The sequence below is a fragment of the Macaca nemestrina genome, chromosome 19, assembly GCF_043159975.1.
Source record: "Macaca nemestrina isolate mMacNem1 chromosome 19, mMacNem.hap1, whole genome shotgun sequence".
Taxonomy (NCBI): Eukaryota; Metazoa; Chordata; class Mammalia; order Primates; family Cercopithecidae; genus Macaca; species Macaca nemestrina.
Window position 1 is genome coordinate 44531709 of NC_092143.1, and position 18366 is coordinate 44550074.

At 51.1% G+C, this 18366-nt stretch overlaps 1 protein-coding gene across 4 annotated transcripts in view; it reads left to right on the plus strand.

Annotated features, from left to right (window-relative positions):
* The first annotated feature begins 10809 nt into the window (after nt 1–10809).
* LOC105489363 (SKI family transcriptional corepressor 2) overlaps nt 10810–18366 on the plus strand; it is a 47889-nt gene continuing 40332 nt past the window's right edge. For 2 of the 4 annotated variants that reach the window (XM_071085408.1, XM_071085409.1), the window contains exon 1: nt 12600–17355. In XM_071085408.1, the coding sequence (XP_070941509.1) occupies nt 14746–17355 (2610 nt within the window). In that variant the 5' untranslated portion in view covers nt 12600–14745. Of the gene's footprint in view, nt 12568–12599; nt 17356–18366 lie in introns of those variants that run through there. The other 2 variants (XM_071085407.1, XM_071085406.1) reach the window with 2 other exon arrangements.

Genomic DNA, 18366 nt, shown 5'->3' on the forward strand with positions numbered 1-18366 from the left:
ATGAAGCCATAGCAAACGGCCCCCTGCATCTCCTAGAGGTCCTGGGGCCCAGCCTAGGGGTCCCCGGCAATGACCTTCCCCGCCCACCTTCCGGAGGCGGAGCCCGGCCCGCGCAGCCCTGATGGAGAAGTTTCCTGCCGCTCCTAGGGGGCGCCATGAGCCGCGGCTAGCGCCCTTTTCTTCCTCCCAGCGAAGAAAGATTTCCCCAGAGCGGCGGCACTAAAGGGGCGCAAGGTCCTTTTCTTAACCAAAACCTTGCGCCATAGCACTCGCGCTTCCCTTCTCCTTGGAAACTCCATGCTGGAGCTTGGGGATATACAAGCTCCTAACCAAGCCTTCGGACGCTCGCAACACGCGGGAACTTTCTTCCTAGATCCCGCCAAGTTAGGGGTGGGAGGAAGCGCACCGGTCAAGTTTGACCTGCTTGCGCTGTCTCCCTCGATTATGAAATTGAAAGACTAAGCGTGATTTCCTCTGCAACGCTGTCTCCATTTCTTGTCCTGACAGAGGGTTGGTCTCAACTGACATAGTTACAGATGTGGCCTTAATCCCAGCCCCGCTCCCAAGCAGAGAAGAGTGAGAAAGAGGGAAAAGCAGAGGTCTAATCTCTCTCCCTTCAGATATTCATCTCTCTAGCCAACAGTTTTCTTCTCCCCACACCTCCCCACCACGCGAAAAATTAGTCTCATTTGTACAGAAGCTTCTCCCGGGTACAGGGTCCGGGAGCGTGCAAAGGGTAGCCGGAGCTGAGAGCTAAGGCTGAACCTAGATTTTTCATGAGACTGTGGCAAAATGAAAGAAGAACCAGGGACGGAGGGTGGATACATGCCATACCGGGCGACTGGATCTGGCCTTAGGGGAGAGAAGCTTATTTAACCCGGAGATTTGCTTCTCAACTGTGGCCCGGCCCCACACCACCGCCACCCCACCCAACAGGTTTGCAAACCACATTTCAAGCCCGAGGGACTCAAGCCCGGAAAGGTCATCCCGGGAGCTTGGACCTGCAAAGCCCAGTGTGTCTGGGAAAGGGGGTCTAAAGTCTTGTTAGACTAGAACGACGCCACTGGGTCACAAACCTGACTCGCTCACGCGCAAGGCGAGGGCCGGCGGCGGTCTGCACGCGTGTGGACTTCGTGCACAGTCGGTCTGCGGTGCCTTCCACCCGCCAGCACGGGGCTGTTCTCTTAATGAATTACTAATGAGTTAAAATTGGGCAGCAGGCTTAATTAAAGCGTAGAGGCAATGTGTTTACCACATTGTAATTGAACTCATTAGGGCTATGGCTTTTTGTTTTTTAAGCAGCCGCCTTCCTTCTCTGCGTCGAATAATCTATGGGAAGCGTTTATTAGAGAAGGAGGGAGCAGGGCAGAAACAGTCCATCAATTCTTCAATGAAAAAGACAGGACGAGGATGGGGAGGGGGATGCAACGCCTCCATTCCGCCGATGTCTTGGTGGAGCCAAGGCTAAACCGAGGCTTCCTAAGAAGTTTCAAGGGTAGGATGACCCAGTGAGGATTGCTGGCACTTGGAAAGTTGCCAAGGAAGGAGCTAGGCCGGAGCCTGAAAGGCAAACTTTGTAATACCACACAGGTCTGCCGAACTCGGTCTTCATCCCCTTCTGGAACGCTGGGCTCCAACTGGAACCCCTGGCCCGCGCTCTCCCGGACACCCAGTCTGACACTTCGTTATGAGATGGATTCGACTAACTTTATTTATTTATTTATTTATTTATTTATTTATTTATTTATTTATTTATTTTAAAGGAGCCTATGTTCAGCCCTAAAGCTTTCCTTCCTGGGGATGCTGAGAAGGGCTCAGTCTTCTGCATCCAATCTTCCCAGCTCCCCTCCTGGAGATGCACAATAGGTTCTCATCTCACCTCAGGTGGTCGTTCCCCAGGAGAGTATGGAAAGGGTGCCCCCTCCTAGTGGACTGCCGGTGGGCGGCACAGGAGAAGCGCACCTGCGCGTCCTGGGACAATCCTTATCGTAGGGAGTTCAAGCTGCCGGCCGGGGCTGCGCTCCCCCAGGGTGGATTGCTCCCTCCTGCCCCTGGCCTTACTCCAATTACTAGGCCTTCAGCCCTCGTCTCATTTATGTCCTCCTTCGACCACTGGGCATGGAGGGGTGAAGGGTGGGGTGATGGGGCTGGGGCTGACGCTGCGGTCCTCGCCCTGCCCTTCCCTGCCTGACCAACAGGCGGCGTCAGAGACCCAGGTCTGAGGTGGGGAGCGAGGGGGTGCGGATCTGAGCAAGCTAAGCCGAGAAGGAGGGCGCGAGGAAACCGACCCTCACACTAAACTTACAAACTTGCCCAGGAGGAGAGTAGGAAAAGCTGAGCGGCTGCAGGAACCGCCGAGAAGGGGAGGGCTGGGACAGGACAGGGTCGCGGCGAAGGACCGGATCGCGAGCAGGAACGCAGAGGACCGCGGGCGGCGGGAGGCGGCGGCTGATCAGCGCGGGGGAGGCGGCAGGCGCCGCGGGAGGCAGAGCGCCTAGGAGCCGCGGAGCGTGAGGCAGGAGGGAGGACCGCGAGCAGGGGGCCGGAGACCGCGCGGGCGGCGCGGACAGGTAAGTGGCTTCGTCCTCCGCCCTCGGCCTCCCTTCCTTTGGAGAATACGGGGACCAAGGGGACTCCAGGAATTTCTAGCCCCCAGCACAGCCCCGCAGCTGACCTCAACCTCCTCTGTCCCCTCCGCTTCAAACGCACACCCATTCCCAAGTCCCCATTCCTCACCATTTGTAAATTTTGTCGGTCTCCTATCCTGTCCATCCCCCCACCCCATCCCACCTATCTCCGCCTGACCCGGGAGGTTGAGGTAAATTGTCTCTAATTTGTTGCTAAAAGATTAATTGCAGAAGGTGGGTCGATTTGATTAAGGCAATTAATCTTTGGTTACAGCGTTCTGGTGTCACTTGTGGGCGGGGGGGGAGAATCTGAAGAGAGCTAGGGAGAGAAGGCAAACGAGACTTTTTGGAGACGCTGTGGAAAGCGGCTCCCTCGCCTAGGACAGCATCCAGATCTTTGCCCCTGAACCCCCGCAGCCCGCAGCCCCCGAGCTCACGCCGGCGGTTTCAGCACTGCCAAGCTCGGACAGCGACTCCCGCGGGTGAGCCTAGTAACTTCCCGGTCCCGGGAGGTGAAGGAATGTAGGCAGCCTCAGGAGCTGACCGGGACGAGGGGTGCACCCCTAGCTCCCGTCTCCGGCCCAACCACTGGGCTTCCCTTTCCCCACTGCTTGAAAACAGGATCCGGCCAAATAGACTCCCCGAAGACCCCAATTCTCAAACCGCCGTAGGGGTGGGAAAGAGAGAAACCCCCCAAACGTCTCCTAGAAAAGTTCCCAACGCTGGAGTTTTCTCTTTTCATGAATAATTAACGCTGCTCATAAATAACTGATGGAGGCAGTGGAGAAGGGAAGAGGGAGGAGGCGAGCGAAAGCCAGAGCGGCCAAAGAGAGATCGAAGAGTTTGTTAAAGGACCATTAAGGACGGCTTGCTGGGAACGGCATTCCTCCTAGATCACGCAGAGCGGTTCCACCCTGGCAAGGGGTAAAAGCAGAGAGGGGAGGCGCCCAAGAGAGCGAAGATTGTGCTGACCAAGCCCGGGGCACCCTTTCTAGACCCAGTCTTGTACTCTCACCATCCTCTCACACCAACCCAGGGCTCTTTCCAGAGCCACCTGAGACCTTCGGTCATCACCTATCCCCATGTCTACGCCCAAAGTGCAGACGTTCTAGGCCAGATAATAGAGGTCCAGGGCTGAATTTGGATTTTGAGCTCTGACCGTGCTGCTTAGGACTGTGGCAAGACTTGCCCAGTTCCAACTAATTTGCATGCACCTCCCCAAAGCTCTCCTCACCCCATCGCAGACCATACCATTTCATTCTTTTCACACTGGCCCAAAGTCTTGAGACTTCAGTTTCCAGCGTGTTCATTCCCACCTGCTCACATCAGAACCCTCAAGAACACAGTCTTTACAGTGCTCCCCCCAAAACTGCTTCGCTCTCTCCCACTGCCCTTCCACCACCTCCAATTCCGGACTTCGTCTAAAGGTCTGGAGCATCCTGAACTCACATCTTGTATCCATCCCAGCTCTGCACTGGGACTCATGAGCAGGGATCTCAGAACTTGGAAGAAAGTCCAAGAAGAAACCCTTGCTCCTAGGCTGCAGGCCTATGCCAGGGCCTTTTGGCTCCTCTAGGAAACACTGGCCTCTCACCAAATAGACAGCCTCAGATGGCTAGTACATGTTTTTAGAGTGAAACTCCTGAGAGTCCCTTGGCCAAGCAGCCAACGCAGTCCTTCACAGGGGCTCATGGAGGCCATCCCACAGCAAAGCCATGTCTTTTCCTAGTGCAACCGGGCATAGAGCAGTATCTTCCCAGGGCATCGGCCCAGGGAAGAAGATACTGTAGACTGCACCAACCACCACTAGCTGTGAGATGAGGTTCTGACTTAGGAGGTAGGAAGGAGCCTCTTTCTGAGCTTGACCATTGGTCAACAGCATCCACCACATACACTTCCAAAATGACCATCTCCTGACCTCTGGGTGTACCAAAGGTCAGACTAACTTCTGATATTTCTGGGCTAGGAGCTGAGAGTAGCTTCCAAAGAGAAAAATTTGTGGCCAACCCTCATAGAATCTACGCTTAGAATATTTGTAATGAGAATTTTCTCTTCTCTTTATGTAATATATAAGAAAACACTAAAACCAATTTTATTTTCTCAACTACCTCCTCCCCACCTCAACGCTTCCATACCCTGAGCTCTACCTTTTAAGAACAGGGAAGTTCTGAATGGGAAAAGAAAATGGGGGGAGAAGAGGAAATTCTTAGGGAATTGTCTCTCCACCTCAATAGGGACATACCAACCAAGGAGGATAGTTGTGAAACTAGACAAAGGGGTAGGAGGAAATCAGATGAGGAGGAGGCTAGCCCTGGAGCCATGGGTTGTTTACTTCTCATATAAAATATAACTCCCCCAAGCAGGAAGTTACTGCAAACAAGTATCAATAATGAATGAATCTCCTGTAATAAAATACTTACATAATTAGCACAAGTCAAGTGGCTGCATTATGTTAACCTTTTGCAACTCTGAGCTGGAAAATTTTGCTCCAGAAACCCTCAGAATGTTGTTTTCATTCTCAAGAGAGGGTGAGAACCAAGCGCTCACCCAGCCTTCCACTGTTATGATATGGTTTTCCATTTCTGAACCAGGACGTAAGTACTTCTGAAATATAACAGAAAACTCTCTTTGGTGAATTCAGAACAGTCATTAACATTCAGTTTTAAGTGAATGTTAACAGTAAATAAAGAAATCTCTTGATTGTAATAGTAGTAACAAAGCAATAATTACCCAGTAGGTGGTCATCAGTAATGATAAATGTATCATTATTACTGTGTGAGTCTGGGAACTCAGTTTTGGAAACTACTTCAGACTTTTTAGTAGCATGGCTGGTTACAAAGCATTTCTTAGCCTGCAAAAGCCATATAATTTTATACACAATTTAGGTGAAAATAAATTTAAATCTGTATATTACATTTTTAATTTCAAGTTAGTAATTAAAGTTGGTTCATTATATCTCCTCTGAAACCCTCAGTGCTCATCTCCATGGTTTGTTTGTACAATTTGTTTCTAAGACACCCAAGGTTACACAGTTCTAAAAGATGGAAAATTTAATTATTTGCCAACATTAAGAGTTTGCCGATGATATCATAATGTGTCTTGAAGAAGTTTGGGATGGTATTGCCTTTGGTCTGTTTAGCTGCGCTTTCACTTGGAACCCCTTAAGCTACATGACCGAAAGCCTTTTTTTTACTTAAAAAATTTCTCCCAACATTCTCTCTGCATATTCACTGGTTGCTGTATTTTCAGGGAAAAAAAAATCAATGACTCAGATTTCTATCACCTTCTTCCCTGGGATTTACTTTGCTAATATCTAATTTTATCTTTTGCTACCACTGAGTTAAAGTGTGCAGGCAGGAGAGAAGCTGAAGGCATTATGCTTATTGGGCAGTCAGAGAACACATGGTAGTTTAATAGTGCATTAGGTAATGGGATCAAGCTTGATGGCAAAGTAGAAATTTTTCAGATGAGTTGAGTGATGGGGGACAGTAAGACAGGGAAGACAGTAGGAAAGGGAAAAAGAAAAAGCCTTTATTTCCTTAGGAAATAAAATCTAATGTTCCTTCCATCAGTGTCAGCTGGGGAGATAGTAAATGTACATCTCTCTCATGACATGTCAACTACAATCTACAACCCCTCCCCCTACGCCCACTCCTTTGCTTCCCCTCCCCAAGCTTTAAAAGGTCCTGCTCTCCACACCCTCTCTGCATCCTCGGTTTTAATTACTTCTTAAACTGGTTGCTTGAAACAAAATAGCCAGTTGTAAAATAAAATAAGCCCTAGGCCTCATTTCTCATACTTAGTGGTAGTTGGAGTCTTCGTATGATTAAAGACTCTTTTGCAGAAATCCAACCAATTACTTGCTGTGGTTTCATCTTCCACAATCCTATTTCCTACTCCACTTTCTCCCTCTTCCCTTCTCCTTTTTTCTCCTCTCCCTTCTTTAGGAGTGACAATCAGAAAAGGCAAGCATCTTGCCTTGTTATTCATTATGATAGCAGCATCTTTGAGATGCATCTTTGCCAATTAAAACTCCATGTAGATGCCTTATCCTTTTGTTGTAGCGGCCTAGGTTATTCAGGAGCAGAGACAAAAGCCTGAAGTGATGTGATCTAAATGAGCTCCGGGGTTTTCCAGCTGGGACCACCTCCATTTCAAAGGACCCCCTCCTTCCCTATATAGGGAGGAGGTGGGTGGAGAGGGCGGGTACTTATGTGTACACATGCAGAGAGACAGAGAGAGAGTGAGAAAGAGAAAAGAGAAAAGGGAGAGAGCATAGTGGGCTTATTCCCTGTGCCAGTGTTTCTCTTTGATGCATATTCACAGGTGTGTTCAGGGATTGTGCATCCATGGGTCTGTGTGTAACCTCAGATATTTTGTGTGTCTTTGAATTTTATCTTGTTCAACTAATATTTGCTAAGTGACCACCAAGTTCACCAATTTCACCTTCCATTCTGGATATTATTACTTCATGGAAACGATGTGCACCTGTGTGTGCCTTTCTGTGTTTACAGGTTTGGGAGGACTTATAAGTGTTCTCTGTTACAATAAAGAAAGGCCAATAGCAACTGTTTCAGTTAGTCCCTGTGAACTCAGGGTAAGAAGGGTAAGAATCTTCTCTGCCACTTACCCAAATGCAAGCTTTCTTGTGAGAAAGATTTCCTCTGATTAAGGAAAACCAAGTCTCAGTTTCTCCTCCCACCATCACTATTTCTTTAAAAGGTGCTTGTTTGAAGTGTAAGAACTCACTGATTCCCATAGTCACTGGTGCATGAAGAACTCAAGGGATCACTGGGGCAGGAATACAGGTCCTTCAAAGTATGCTCTGTTTCCTTCCCAATTCCAGTTTAGAATATTTGGTTTGTGCTCTCGTACTTCTCTTGGACTGGGCCCTTGTTTATAAACAATATTTCAGAGAAGATTCAAAGATCGAGTCAGCCCCAGGATGCTCAGAGCCCTTTCTAATTTATCCTGTGACTTCCATCATGAATAAATCTTGAGTTTGCTCCTAGTCCCTGGTTTGCTCCATGCCACAGCTGGAGCAATAAAGGGAAAACCAGGGAGTCTGAGCCGGGCTGCAGAAAGCTTTTTAGGGTAGAAAGTGAGAGCTGAGGGCTATCAGCAATCGTTATCATTATGGCCATTATCATTGCTAATCTTTATTGTCAATCTACTTAAAATGGGTTAAACAAATGCTAGCTGGGGTTCTGGCCAACTGTATATAAAATAAAGACTAGACCAATTAAAGGCCAGATAAAATTTTAACAAAAGGACTAATGTTCCTCCAGAGAACTTGGTTCCCTCTCTGCTCATCACTAAGCTAAAATGCTTTTGATATCTTTTACTCTGGAGCTATTAAAGATTTCTAATGTATCTTGTAACAGGACAGTCCTAGCTCTTGTCCCATTCTCTGAGGAAAATGCTTTTAAAACTACCACGTATTAAATGACTACTGTGTGCCATGCACTTTGCATATATGATCTTATTTAATTCTCACAACACCCCTGTGGGCTACCTATCAATCTCCTCATTTTGCAAATGAAGAAACTGGGGCTTAGGGAGGTGAGGTATCTGAGCAAGATTTCACAGCTAGTCAGTGATTGAGGAGAAATTTGTACCCAGTTTCATCTGATTCTGAATCCCCAGTTCTTTCCAATATACCAGAATTCTTCTGCCCCTTCCAGTACTGCCAGTCTTCCAGTTTCTTTCTGGGCAATATGGGTCATCTTTTGCAGGGCATTTCTTGCCCTATTTGATACAGAAATGCCAATGCCAGGGACACTTCCATCAGGGAGATGAGAGCAGTAAGATTTCTGCCTAAGACCTGAGAATGGGGTAAGAGGGAGTGGGAGAGAAGGATAGAGGCTGTTTTTCTGACCTGTAACTGTCATGGGTTCCTTAACATCCAAGCTGGGAGTGGGAGGAGAGGGCATATCTGGTGTTTCAGATTGTAATGAATTTTTATCGAGGCTTTTATTTTCCTTGCTGTCAGTGCAAGGAAGGGGGTGAGGTTGAGGAAGCTGGATTGCTCAGTCCTTGGAGATGGGGCAGGTGTGGGAGAAGTAGGGGGTGTGGCTCTGTGTTGCCCCTTGCCCGCCTCTTAAGTCTATGAGGCTCTGCTCGAGCCCACCCAGAGCCGAATCTAGGGCTCGATTACAGGCTGGGAGGCTTCCTCCCGACCATGAACACAGTAGGATTCGCTGTGCTTTAGAACGATGCATCTCGTCAGCACCGCGGACAGTTCCCATCCCGGGTTTTGTTGTGGTCTCATATCCCGCAGAGTTCACCGCCGGCTCGGAAACCGACTTAGTCCCAAGTGGAGGAAGCTGGGCCCAGGTCCGGCTGAGTGTGGGTTCGCTTCAACCAGTTGTTTAAATTTGTAGCTGGAAGCTCATATGCGCTGCTGTGCTGGCCTCCTGCTCTTGCTTCCAGGCGTCGCCTCTCCAGTTATGAGGAGGCCAGCTCGGTTTGTGGTTTTCCTCTGGGTCCCGCGTCTGGGCTCCTTTACCTGTCCTTGGCCTGGGTGAACCGCAGCCGCTCGGAACGGAGATAGGAGTGGAAATGCTCTCCTCCATGTGGTGATAGATCATGAAAATGGGTGACACCAGTTTAACCAATAAAACAATTTGAATCAATTAGCCGGCTGAGGAGAGTCCCGACGTGTAAAATGCACGTCAGTTCGAAGAGGAAAGCATTGATTAACTAGGGCTCATCCAGCCTCCTCTCGCCGCCGCCGACTCCTCCCTGAGCCTGACAGTGTCCCAGGGGCCAGGACAGGGACTGGCAAGGACTCCACAAAGGATCAGCAGGAGACTTGTTCAAACTGAGGAGAAAACAAAGGGTCACAGAGACAGTGGGTGGCAGAAGGTTACTCGCAGACTCAAAACATACGAACAGGCTGTGATTCTGCAGTCCAGCTCTGGTCTCAAGATTAACTGGGGGCATGTGTGAAGTCTTTGAACAACTGTTATCCACTTTTACCTTCCAAAAAAGTATAATTGGCCTGACCTTTTAAACAGGCACCCTAGACTCACAGTGGAAATAAAATACTGTACTATTCTTAGAATTGTGTAAAATTATTTAACCTAACACTACGCATTTCTCTTTACAATGAAACCTTTTTCTATTAAAGTTACATATCCTGTTTGTCCTGTAGGACGGGGGCACTGGGGAAGAAAGTTACAGGCTTGTATGCAGTAAGCCCAGAAGTAATTTGTAAATGTTTCTGTTTTAAAATTCAGGTAAGGAAGTGGCTACGGTGCCACCCAGATGTGGATTCACTCCTTAGGGTAACCTGGAATGGGAGGGAAGGCAAAGATTCGGCCCATTTCTCTTTTCAAATAAATCTGTTTATGAAGACACTCTTTTTTAGAAGATAGAGATCTGTAAGAGGAAGAGGAGCTTTGTGGGGTAACAACGGGAACTATACAATCAAAACTGAAGACCTCGTAGTGCTCCCTCCCCGGCAGCAACCAAATATTTCCCTGTGGTAGTTAGTGAGGTGATAGGACTTCTCCGTTCTTCCCGCTCTCAGTCCTAAAATCAGTCCCATTTCCAGGGTTCGTTTCCACATGGCTCAAGCTTTCTTTCTGGCAGACTGGGGACCGGGAACATTTCCCTTTGTGGGAGCCCCTGACCCCAGAGAGGAGGCAGAGAAGGGGAGAAGAACCAGTTTAGCCCTGAAACCTTCTAAAGAGCACTGGGCCTTCAGCCTCGGAGAGAAGGGATTTTTGAATGGCAATGGCGCGCTTTTGGCCAATGGGCTGTGTAGGCAGAAAGTGTGAGTTTTCCTTTTTTTTTTTTTTTTTTTTTTTTTTTTTTTTTTGAGACGGAGTCTCACGCTGTTGCCCAGGCTGGAGTGCAGTGGCGCGATCTCGGCTCACTGCAAGCTCCGCCTCCTGGGTTCACGCCATTCTCCTGCCTCAGCCTCCTGAGTAGCTGGGACTACAGGCGCCCGCCACCGCGCCCGGCTAATTTTTTGTATTTTTAGTAGAGACGGGGTTTCACTGTGGTCTCGATCTCCTGACCTTGTGATCCGCCCACCTCGGCCTCCCAAAGTGCTGGGATTACAGGCTTGAGCCACCGCGCCCGGCCAAGTTTTCCTTATTTTTAGGATGGGAGGCTTTGGGGTATTGGCGGGGGAGCACTAGGTTGATCTCAGCCCCTTAGGACAAAGCCCAATTTGTGCCTTGAATGTCTTTAGAAACTAGAAGACGGGTGAAAAATTCTTTCATTGTCCGTTGAAACTTATGCCCAAACGTTTCCATTTTCATGGCTCTGTAACTGTGTTTTCAGGATATTAATTTAAAATAGCCACAACTCCTGAGCAACAAGCCCCTCACGTTTTTGTTCAATTTACTTTCCTTGGGTTTATTAACCTTTGATGAAGTGTTAAGATTTCATGTTTTTGCTCTTGTATTTAGGAGTGGTGTGTTGTTGGTGCTATGACACAATCTGGGTGGGCTTTCAGCTTGGTAGAGGTTTTTCCATCATTTCCACAATGCTAAGACTGTTTCACTAGGCAGCAATTGAAAATTCAGCTATGGCAGTAAAGGAAAAACTTAAAGGATTTCCCAACCCCACCCCGAGCCGGCATCCTTCTTAGAACATACTCCAAATGAATGGTTTCTTTCCTTTCTGATAAACTAGCCAGTGGTCGTTTTTAGTCTTAACAGCTGGTCAGTTGGGAGGCACAATATTGACACTTCATTAATAGACTAGGGTGTGCCTCATTTAGGGAAACTATGAGGAAATGTTTTCTTATCCTAGTCTTTATTTTAGGGGAGGGGAGCATGCTTCTACGTGTTTTCCTGATTAAATTTATTTATTTCTCCAGGAAAATTGGCAACTTGCTCAAGGACTGATCCATGTTAGGGACCTCCCTGCTTCCCCGCCCCACCCTTTCCTTGTGCAGAGGTAGCCTGTATGGATCTTGTAAAATGGGTTAGAGGACAATTCTGAATGCAGTTTGAAAATCGATGTGCACATGCACATATTGGGGTCCTCACCTAATGGTACACTCCACAAAATAGAGAAGGCTGCAGTGACTCTGCGTTGTGTCCTATAAAGCAAACATATGTGCCAAAGTCGGGGCACTCCAAGTTTTCAGATTGGGCACCCTATGTGGAAACTTCTCTCCGTTTTCTCATTTCATAGCGTTTTAAAGGAGTCACTGAAGCTAATTTATTCTCCGGCTGACTGTGGATTCTGTCTTCAGAGACACAGAGCAGCTTTGCATCGTGTACCAGAGGGATCATTCATGAAGGAGGGTGACTCAGAAATGAGGGGAGGAGACAATAACAGGCAGGGATATAGTTAATTTGGAGGCCTCCCTCTAGAATCCGGGGCCTCCAGGATCCAGGTCCCGGGATGCAGGCAGACTGCTCGCTTTCCACTCCTAAATCAGATCTGCGGCTCCAGCACCATTGCTGCAGTTTACTCAGGGGTTGAGGAGGTTGTTGTCAGTTGCGAGTTGGTTAGGTTGGTAGCTTTCGTGCCTGCTGAGAAACGATCTCTCTATTGCTCACGCTGGCTTTCGCTCTCCCCCTCCCTCCCTGTAACATGCCAGCCCTTTAATGTGGAGTGTCAGGGAGATGGTGACGTCACCCTGCCCGCTGGGTGGCGTCCCCTCGGTCCCACACGAGTTCAGAGACAGAGAAAGGCTCTGTCAGACTGCGCTCCACTTGGGGCTCTCCTGCCCCAGGTTTCCGCGTGCCCACACTTTCTGCGGTGGAGAGGACGCCCCGCCGCAATTCAGGCCATCATTCTCCCCAGGCCGGGGTTAGAGCGCCATTCGCTCGGGCGAGAGCCCGGATCTTCGCGTGGAGCCCGCCGGAGTCCCACCCGCTGGATACGAGGACCTGCTTGGATGCTTCGCCTCCGAGCGCCCTCGGAAGATGGGCCGGCAGCCACACGCCTAAAGACACCCAGAGGTTACCAGGTATTGCCGGAACCGGCCGCCCCGATCCGGCACACAGCTTGCAGTGCACTATTTGAGATCCCCAGCGGTAGGATTTTCCGCGTTAGGTTGAGGGGCAGCAGTGGGCTTCCGTGGTGACTGGTTTGGGAGTCGAGAGAACTAAGTTGGGGGTGGGGGGTCTTTGGCTCTTGGGCAGGATAGGGAAGTTCTCCAGCTTCCTTTCTCAGTTCAACTAACTTTTAATTGTCTCTTCTCCCCTCCCCACCCCTCCAAAAAAATAATGCCCCAGCCTAAACCTTAATTGTGTCTCTGCTCTGACGGGAGTTTCTGGGAGGGCTTGGGGTAAAAGTGAGGGGACGCTTCTGCCTGGTCTACTGCTGCTAAGGCTGCGAGTCCTTAATGCAGAGCCAGTTTCCCGCCCCGGTTGGCCAGTTGCGCGCCTTGCTGGGGAGAGAGAGTTGGAGTTATCCCAGGGTCTTATTAAGCGAATATGAACCTTGTTTGGAAGGGAAATGAGCATCGAAGGGCCACTTGGCGAAGCTAGTGTTGGTTGTATCAGACTCGGCTGTCACTGAGCCTTGAACTGCCATGTAACGCCTTGTCCCCTGGAAATATTGTCTCTGATCCACCCGAAGTGACAATCCAGGCTTTCCTCTCCTTTGATCGCGTCGAGGTTTGTTCAAGCTTCCTGGAGGCCGCCGAATGTAATGAGAGCTGAGGATCCAGGGGGCAGCAGGGCAGAGGCTGCTCTATAGATGCCACAGGGGCCCAGAGAGAGGACACGGATAAGAAATTGTGTGAGGGAGTAAGATCGTGTACCCTCTGAAAGCACTGTAATAGGGAACTCGCTGTACGTGGCCAAAAGGGGCCATACTATGGCCTCTGGTGATTTTTTAGGGCAAAGCATAGCCTTGGCCAATGCGCTTGAAATGTAGCTGTGGAAAGATCACTGTTTGTTTCCTAGGGAGTGAGCCACTTTCCTTGTTTTCGCTTAGTGGCATTGTCGCAAAAATTTCTTTCCGCTTCCTTTTTCTGGATTTTCAACTTACTGAATATTTTCCCTCATTGTGGCATTCTGTTGACTGGAGGTGAAGTTAGAAATTTTACCGCAGGCTCAACCTGGGATTTCGACTTTCAACACTCCCAAAGATTACCTAGTCCTCCGATTAGCTATATGGTGGGGCAGCTTTTCCTCATAAAGATATAGAGATATCGAAATAAATTAGGGGAAAAAAGTCACAGAAGGTGGTACACATCAAGCTAAAAAATTTGACTTTTGAAGTCTGCCAATGAAGATCCCCAAGAATTGTTCATTTCTGTGTACTGTTTCTGGGTTTAACACCCTTGCCTGTACTTACTTTCTTATCGTCATGGAAATGACAGGAAAACCGTTTTTAAACGATTACCATCTTCAATCATGTTTTTAAGCTACCTACCTATCTGAGACCAGAACCACTCAGTTCAGCAAGCAGGTTTTTTAAAAACTGAAACATCCTATTTTGGTGCAACTGTGTATACGACATTGTATATTTTTCACTTTTTCAAAAAAAATTATAATTACAGTAACAAAATATCTAATGGCAAGGATGAGGGAGAAGGGATTTCGTTTTGCTTTAATGACCTGCGTTTCAACCAATAATGAATTTCCCCAAGGAAACCACAGACACCATGAAAATAACTTTTTAAAGGGTTTTTGGGGTTACTTTTTAACCAAAATCAATCTATCTCCAAGCAAATGAGAATTATATCTCTTTAAATTTGAGTTTCTATGCCAAGCCCGTTTTCCATAACTTTTATAATCTGTACTAGTTACAACTGTCATTACTACCTAATTTCTAGCAGGCAAGCCATTTTATTCCAACAGCTTCTATAAATCCGGGATAAGGTCCTGGGTTTCTTAGGAATTCACTGCTTTTGAGCAAAATACACAGTTAATTCACTTTAAATGTTTAGAAGTGCAAATTCCTGCATTTCTAAAGGATGACCTTGAAGGAAATTAAGAGATGACTCTCTTGTGTTCAACACTTGGTCACTTTTTCCCGTAATAACCATGTCTTAGAAAGTTATTCTAATTCTTTGGTTAGCGACTCACCCCACCCCTCTATTTTAGTCTGAAAAGGCTCAAGTCAACGCTTTCTCCTTTCCTTTCCAGTGTCCAAGGCAGACCTGTAGGTCTCGGCCCGGGGTTCTGCGGCGGAGATGGCATCCAGTCCGCTGCCGGGGCCCAACGACATCCTGCTGGCGTCGCCGTCGAGCGCCTTCCAGCCCGACGCGCTGAGCCAGCCGCGGCCAGGGCACGCCAACCTCAAACCGAACCAGGTGGGCCAGGTGATCCTCTACGGCATTCCCATCGTGTCGTTGGTGATCGACGGGCAGGAGCGCCTGTGCCTGGCGCAGATCTCCAACACTCTGCTCAAGAACTTCAGCTACAACGAGATCCACAACCGCCGCGTGGCGCTGGGCATCACGTGTGTGCAGTGCACGCCGGTGCAACTGGAGATCCTGCGGCGTGCCGGGGCCATGCCCATCTCATCGCGCCGCTGCGGCATGATCACCAAACGCGAGGCCGAGCGTCTGTGCAAGTCGTTCCTGGGCGAAAACAGGCCGCCCAAGCTGCCAGACAATTTCGCCTTCGACGTGTCACACGAGTGCGCCTGGGGCTGCCGCGGCAGCTTCATCCCCGCGCGCTACAACAGCTCGCGCGCCAAGTGCATCAAATGCAGCTACTGCAACATGTACTTCTCGCCCAACAAGTTCATTTTCCACTCCCACCGCACGCCCGACGCCAAGTACACTCAGCCAGACGCAGCCAACTTCAACTCGTGGCGCCGTCATCTCAAGCTCACCGACAAGAGTCCCCAGGACGAGCTGGTCTTTGCCTGGGAGGACGTCAAGGCCATGTTCAACGGCGGCAGCCGCAAGCGCGCCCTGCCCCAGCCTGGCGCGCACCCCGCCTGCCACCCGCTCAGCTCTGTCAAGGCGGCGGCGGTGGCTGCCGCGGCCGCGGTGGCTGGAGGCGGGGGTCTGCTGGGCCCCCACTTGCTGGGTGGGCCCCCGCCGCCGCCGCCACCACCGCCGCCCTTGGCGGAGCTGGCGGGTGCCCCGCACGCCCATCACAAGCGGCCGCGCTTCGACGACGACGAGGACTCGTTGCAGGAGGCCGCCGTAGTAGCCGCAGCCAGCCTCTCGGCCGCAGCCGCCAGCCTCTCTGTGGCCGCTGCTTCCGGCGGCGCGGGGACTGGCGGGGGCGGCGCTGGGGGCGGCTGTGTGGCCGGCGTGGGCGTGGGCGCGGGCGCGGGGGCGGGCGCCGGGGCCGGGGCCAAAGGCCCGCGCAGCTATCCAGTCATCCCGGTGCCCAGCAAAGGCTCGTTCGGGGGCGTCCTGCAGAAGTTTCCCGGCTGCGGCGGGCTCTTCCCGCACCCCTACACCTTCCCGGCCGCGGCCGCCGCCTTCGGCTTGTGCCACAAGAAAGAGGACGCGGGCGCCGCCGCGGAGGCCCTGGGGGGCGCGGGCGCAGGCGGTGCGGGCGCTGCGCCCAAGGCCGGCTTGTCCGGCCTTTTCTGGCCCGGTGGCCGCAAGGACGCCTTCTATCCTCCTTTCTGCATGTTCTGGCCGCCGCGAACCCCTGGCGGGCTCCCGGTGCCCACCTACCTGCAGCCCCCGCCTCAGCCGCCCTCAGCGCTGGGCTGCGCGCTCGGCGAAAGCCCGGCACTGCTGCGTCAGGCCTTCCTGGACCTGGCTGAGCCCGGCGGCGCGGCTGGCAGCGCCGAGGCCGCGCCCCCGTCAGGGCAGCCCCCACAGGTCCTGGCCAACGGCCCGGGCTCGGGCCCACCGCCTCCTGCCGGGGGCGCCGGCTCTCGCGACGCCCTCTTCGAGTCGCCCCCGGGCGGCAGCGGCGGGGACTGCAGTGCGGGTTCCACGCCGCCCGCTGACTCTGTGGCAGCTGCCGGAGCAGGGGCCGCGGCTGCCGGGGCTGGCCCCGCGGGCTCCAGGGTTCCGGCGCCCCACCACCCCCACCTTCTGGAGGGGCGCAAAGCAGGCGGTGGCAGCTACCACCATTCCAGCGCCTTCCGGCCAGTGGGCGGCAAGGACGACGCGGAGAGCCTGGCCAAGCTGCACGGGGCGTCGGCGGGCGCGCCCCACTCGGCCCAGACACATCCCCACCACCACCACCATCCTCACCACCACCATCACCACCACACCCCCCCGCAGCCGCCGTCACCGCTGCTGCTGCTGCCCCCGCAGCCCGACGAGCCGGGTTCCGAGCGCCACCACCCGGCCCCGCCGCCGCCGCCGCCCCCTCCGCCCCCTCTGGCCCCGCACCCGCACCACCGAGGCCTTCTGTCCCCGGCGGGAACCAGCTGCAGCTATCCCAGCGAGGACAGCTCCGAGGACGAGGACGACGAGGAAGAAGAGCAGGAGGTGGACGTGGAGGGCCACAAGCCCCCCGAGGGAGAGGAAGAGGAGGTGGAAAGTCGAGACCTTGACGACGACGAGGAAGAGGACGAGGAGACGGGGGTCCTACTCGGGGACCCCTTAGTCGGGGGCGGCCGGTTCCTCCACGGCCGAGGGCAGTCGGAGAAGGGGAGCAGCCGGGACCGCGCGCCGGCCGTCGCGGGCGCGTTCCCGCTGGGCCTGAACTCCTCCAGGCTGCTGCAGGAGGACGGGAAACTCGGGGACCCCGGCTCGGACCTGCCCCCGCCCCCGCCGCCACCCCTGGCCCCCCAGAAGGCGAGTGGCGGCGGCAGCAGCAGCCCGGTCAGCCCAGTTCACCATCCATCACTGGAGGAGCAGCCCTCCTACAAAGATGTAAATATCCCCTTTAGGCTCCTTCAAGCTAATTATTATTATTTAAATGCACCTTTAGGCTGAATCGGTTACATATGCGCAGGAAAGATGAATCACTAGATTTCCCCACAGAAATGAAATATTCAGTGTGTTTAGGAGGGCTTCTTTCCTGCCAGTGGTCCTCCGTAAAAATGTGGTTTCTGGTCCCTTTCTTGATAACGCCTTTCAAAGGCTTTGGGGCCGCCTTTCCCTCTTATATTTCAGCTGGCTGCTTGTGGAAGTTGGAAAAGACCCTTTAACCGAGCTGGTCCTTACTCTAATCCAACAATTCCCTTTGCCCCCTAGCTGAGCACATTCGTTCCTCTAAAAGGAGCAAGACCACAAAACCGGAGCAGCCTGAATCACCCTACCCCTTTTCTTCTCTATAGTTCAGTGCCTCCCCCGACCATGACCAAAAAAGGTAAAAAAATTCACACTGGTTTCAAAAGCTAAATGCAGTTTTAACTGCTTTAATCAAGTTTTAGCCAGAATGGACACAACTGTTGTGTCCAGTGAAACAAAAGACAGAATCTTCAGTATAGACCCTCTTCTTGGAAACCAGTCTCCACCAACTGAAAAGTACTACCTAGGACCCCTAAAAGACCAAAGTTAAATTTAAATGATTGAACATTCGATGTTCACTCACGTGTGCACAGAAAACACTCTGGAGGACTTTAGGTTGAAGTGAATCTGTCCTAATGAAGGGTACATTTGACAGATAACATGGTGTGTTTATTTACAGAAGCATATATCTATGCACATATCTATGTTTCTGTAAATAACATATTATAGCATATATCTGATTAATCTGTATTCTTAAAGGATAATAGTGTAGGTATACGTAGTCATACACATGTATTTAAGTAAAAAAGTATTCAAAGAAGATAATCATAAAAAAATGATGTCTCCTGAGGCTCCATGGAGTCACTTTTATTGATGCTTCTTCCTGCTGACTGTTGACATTAGCATATGGTTTGATCCAGGCATTGATTT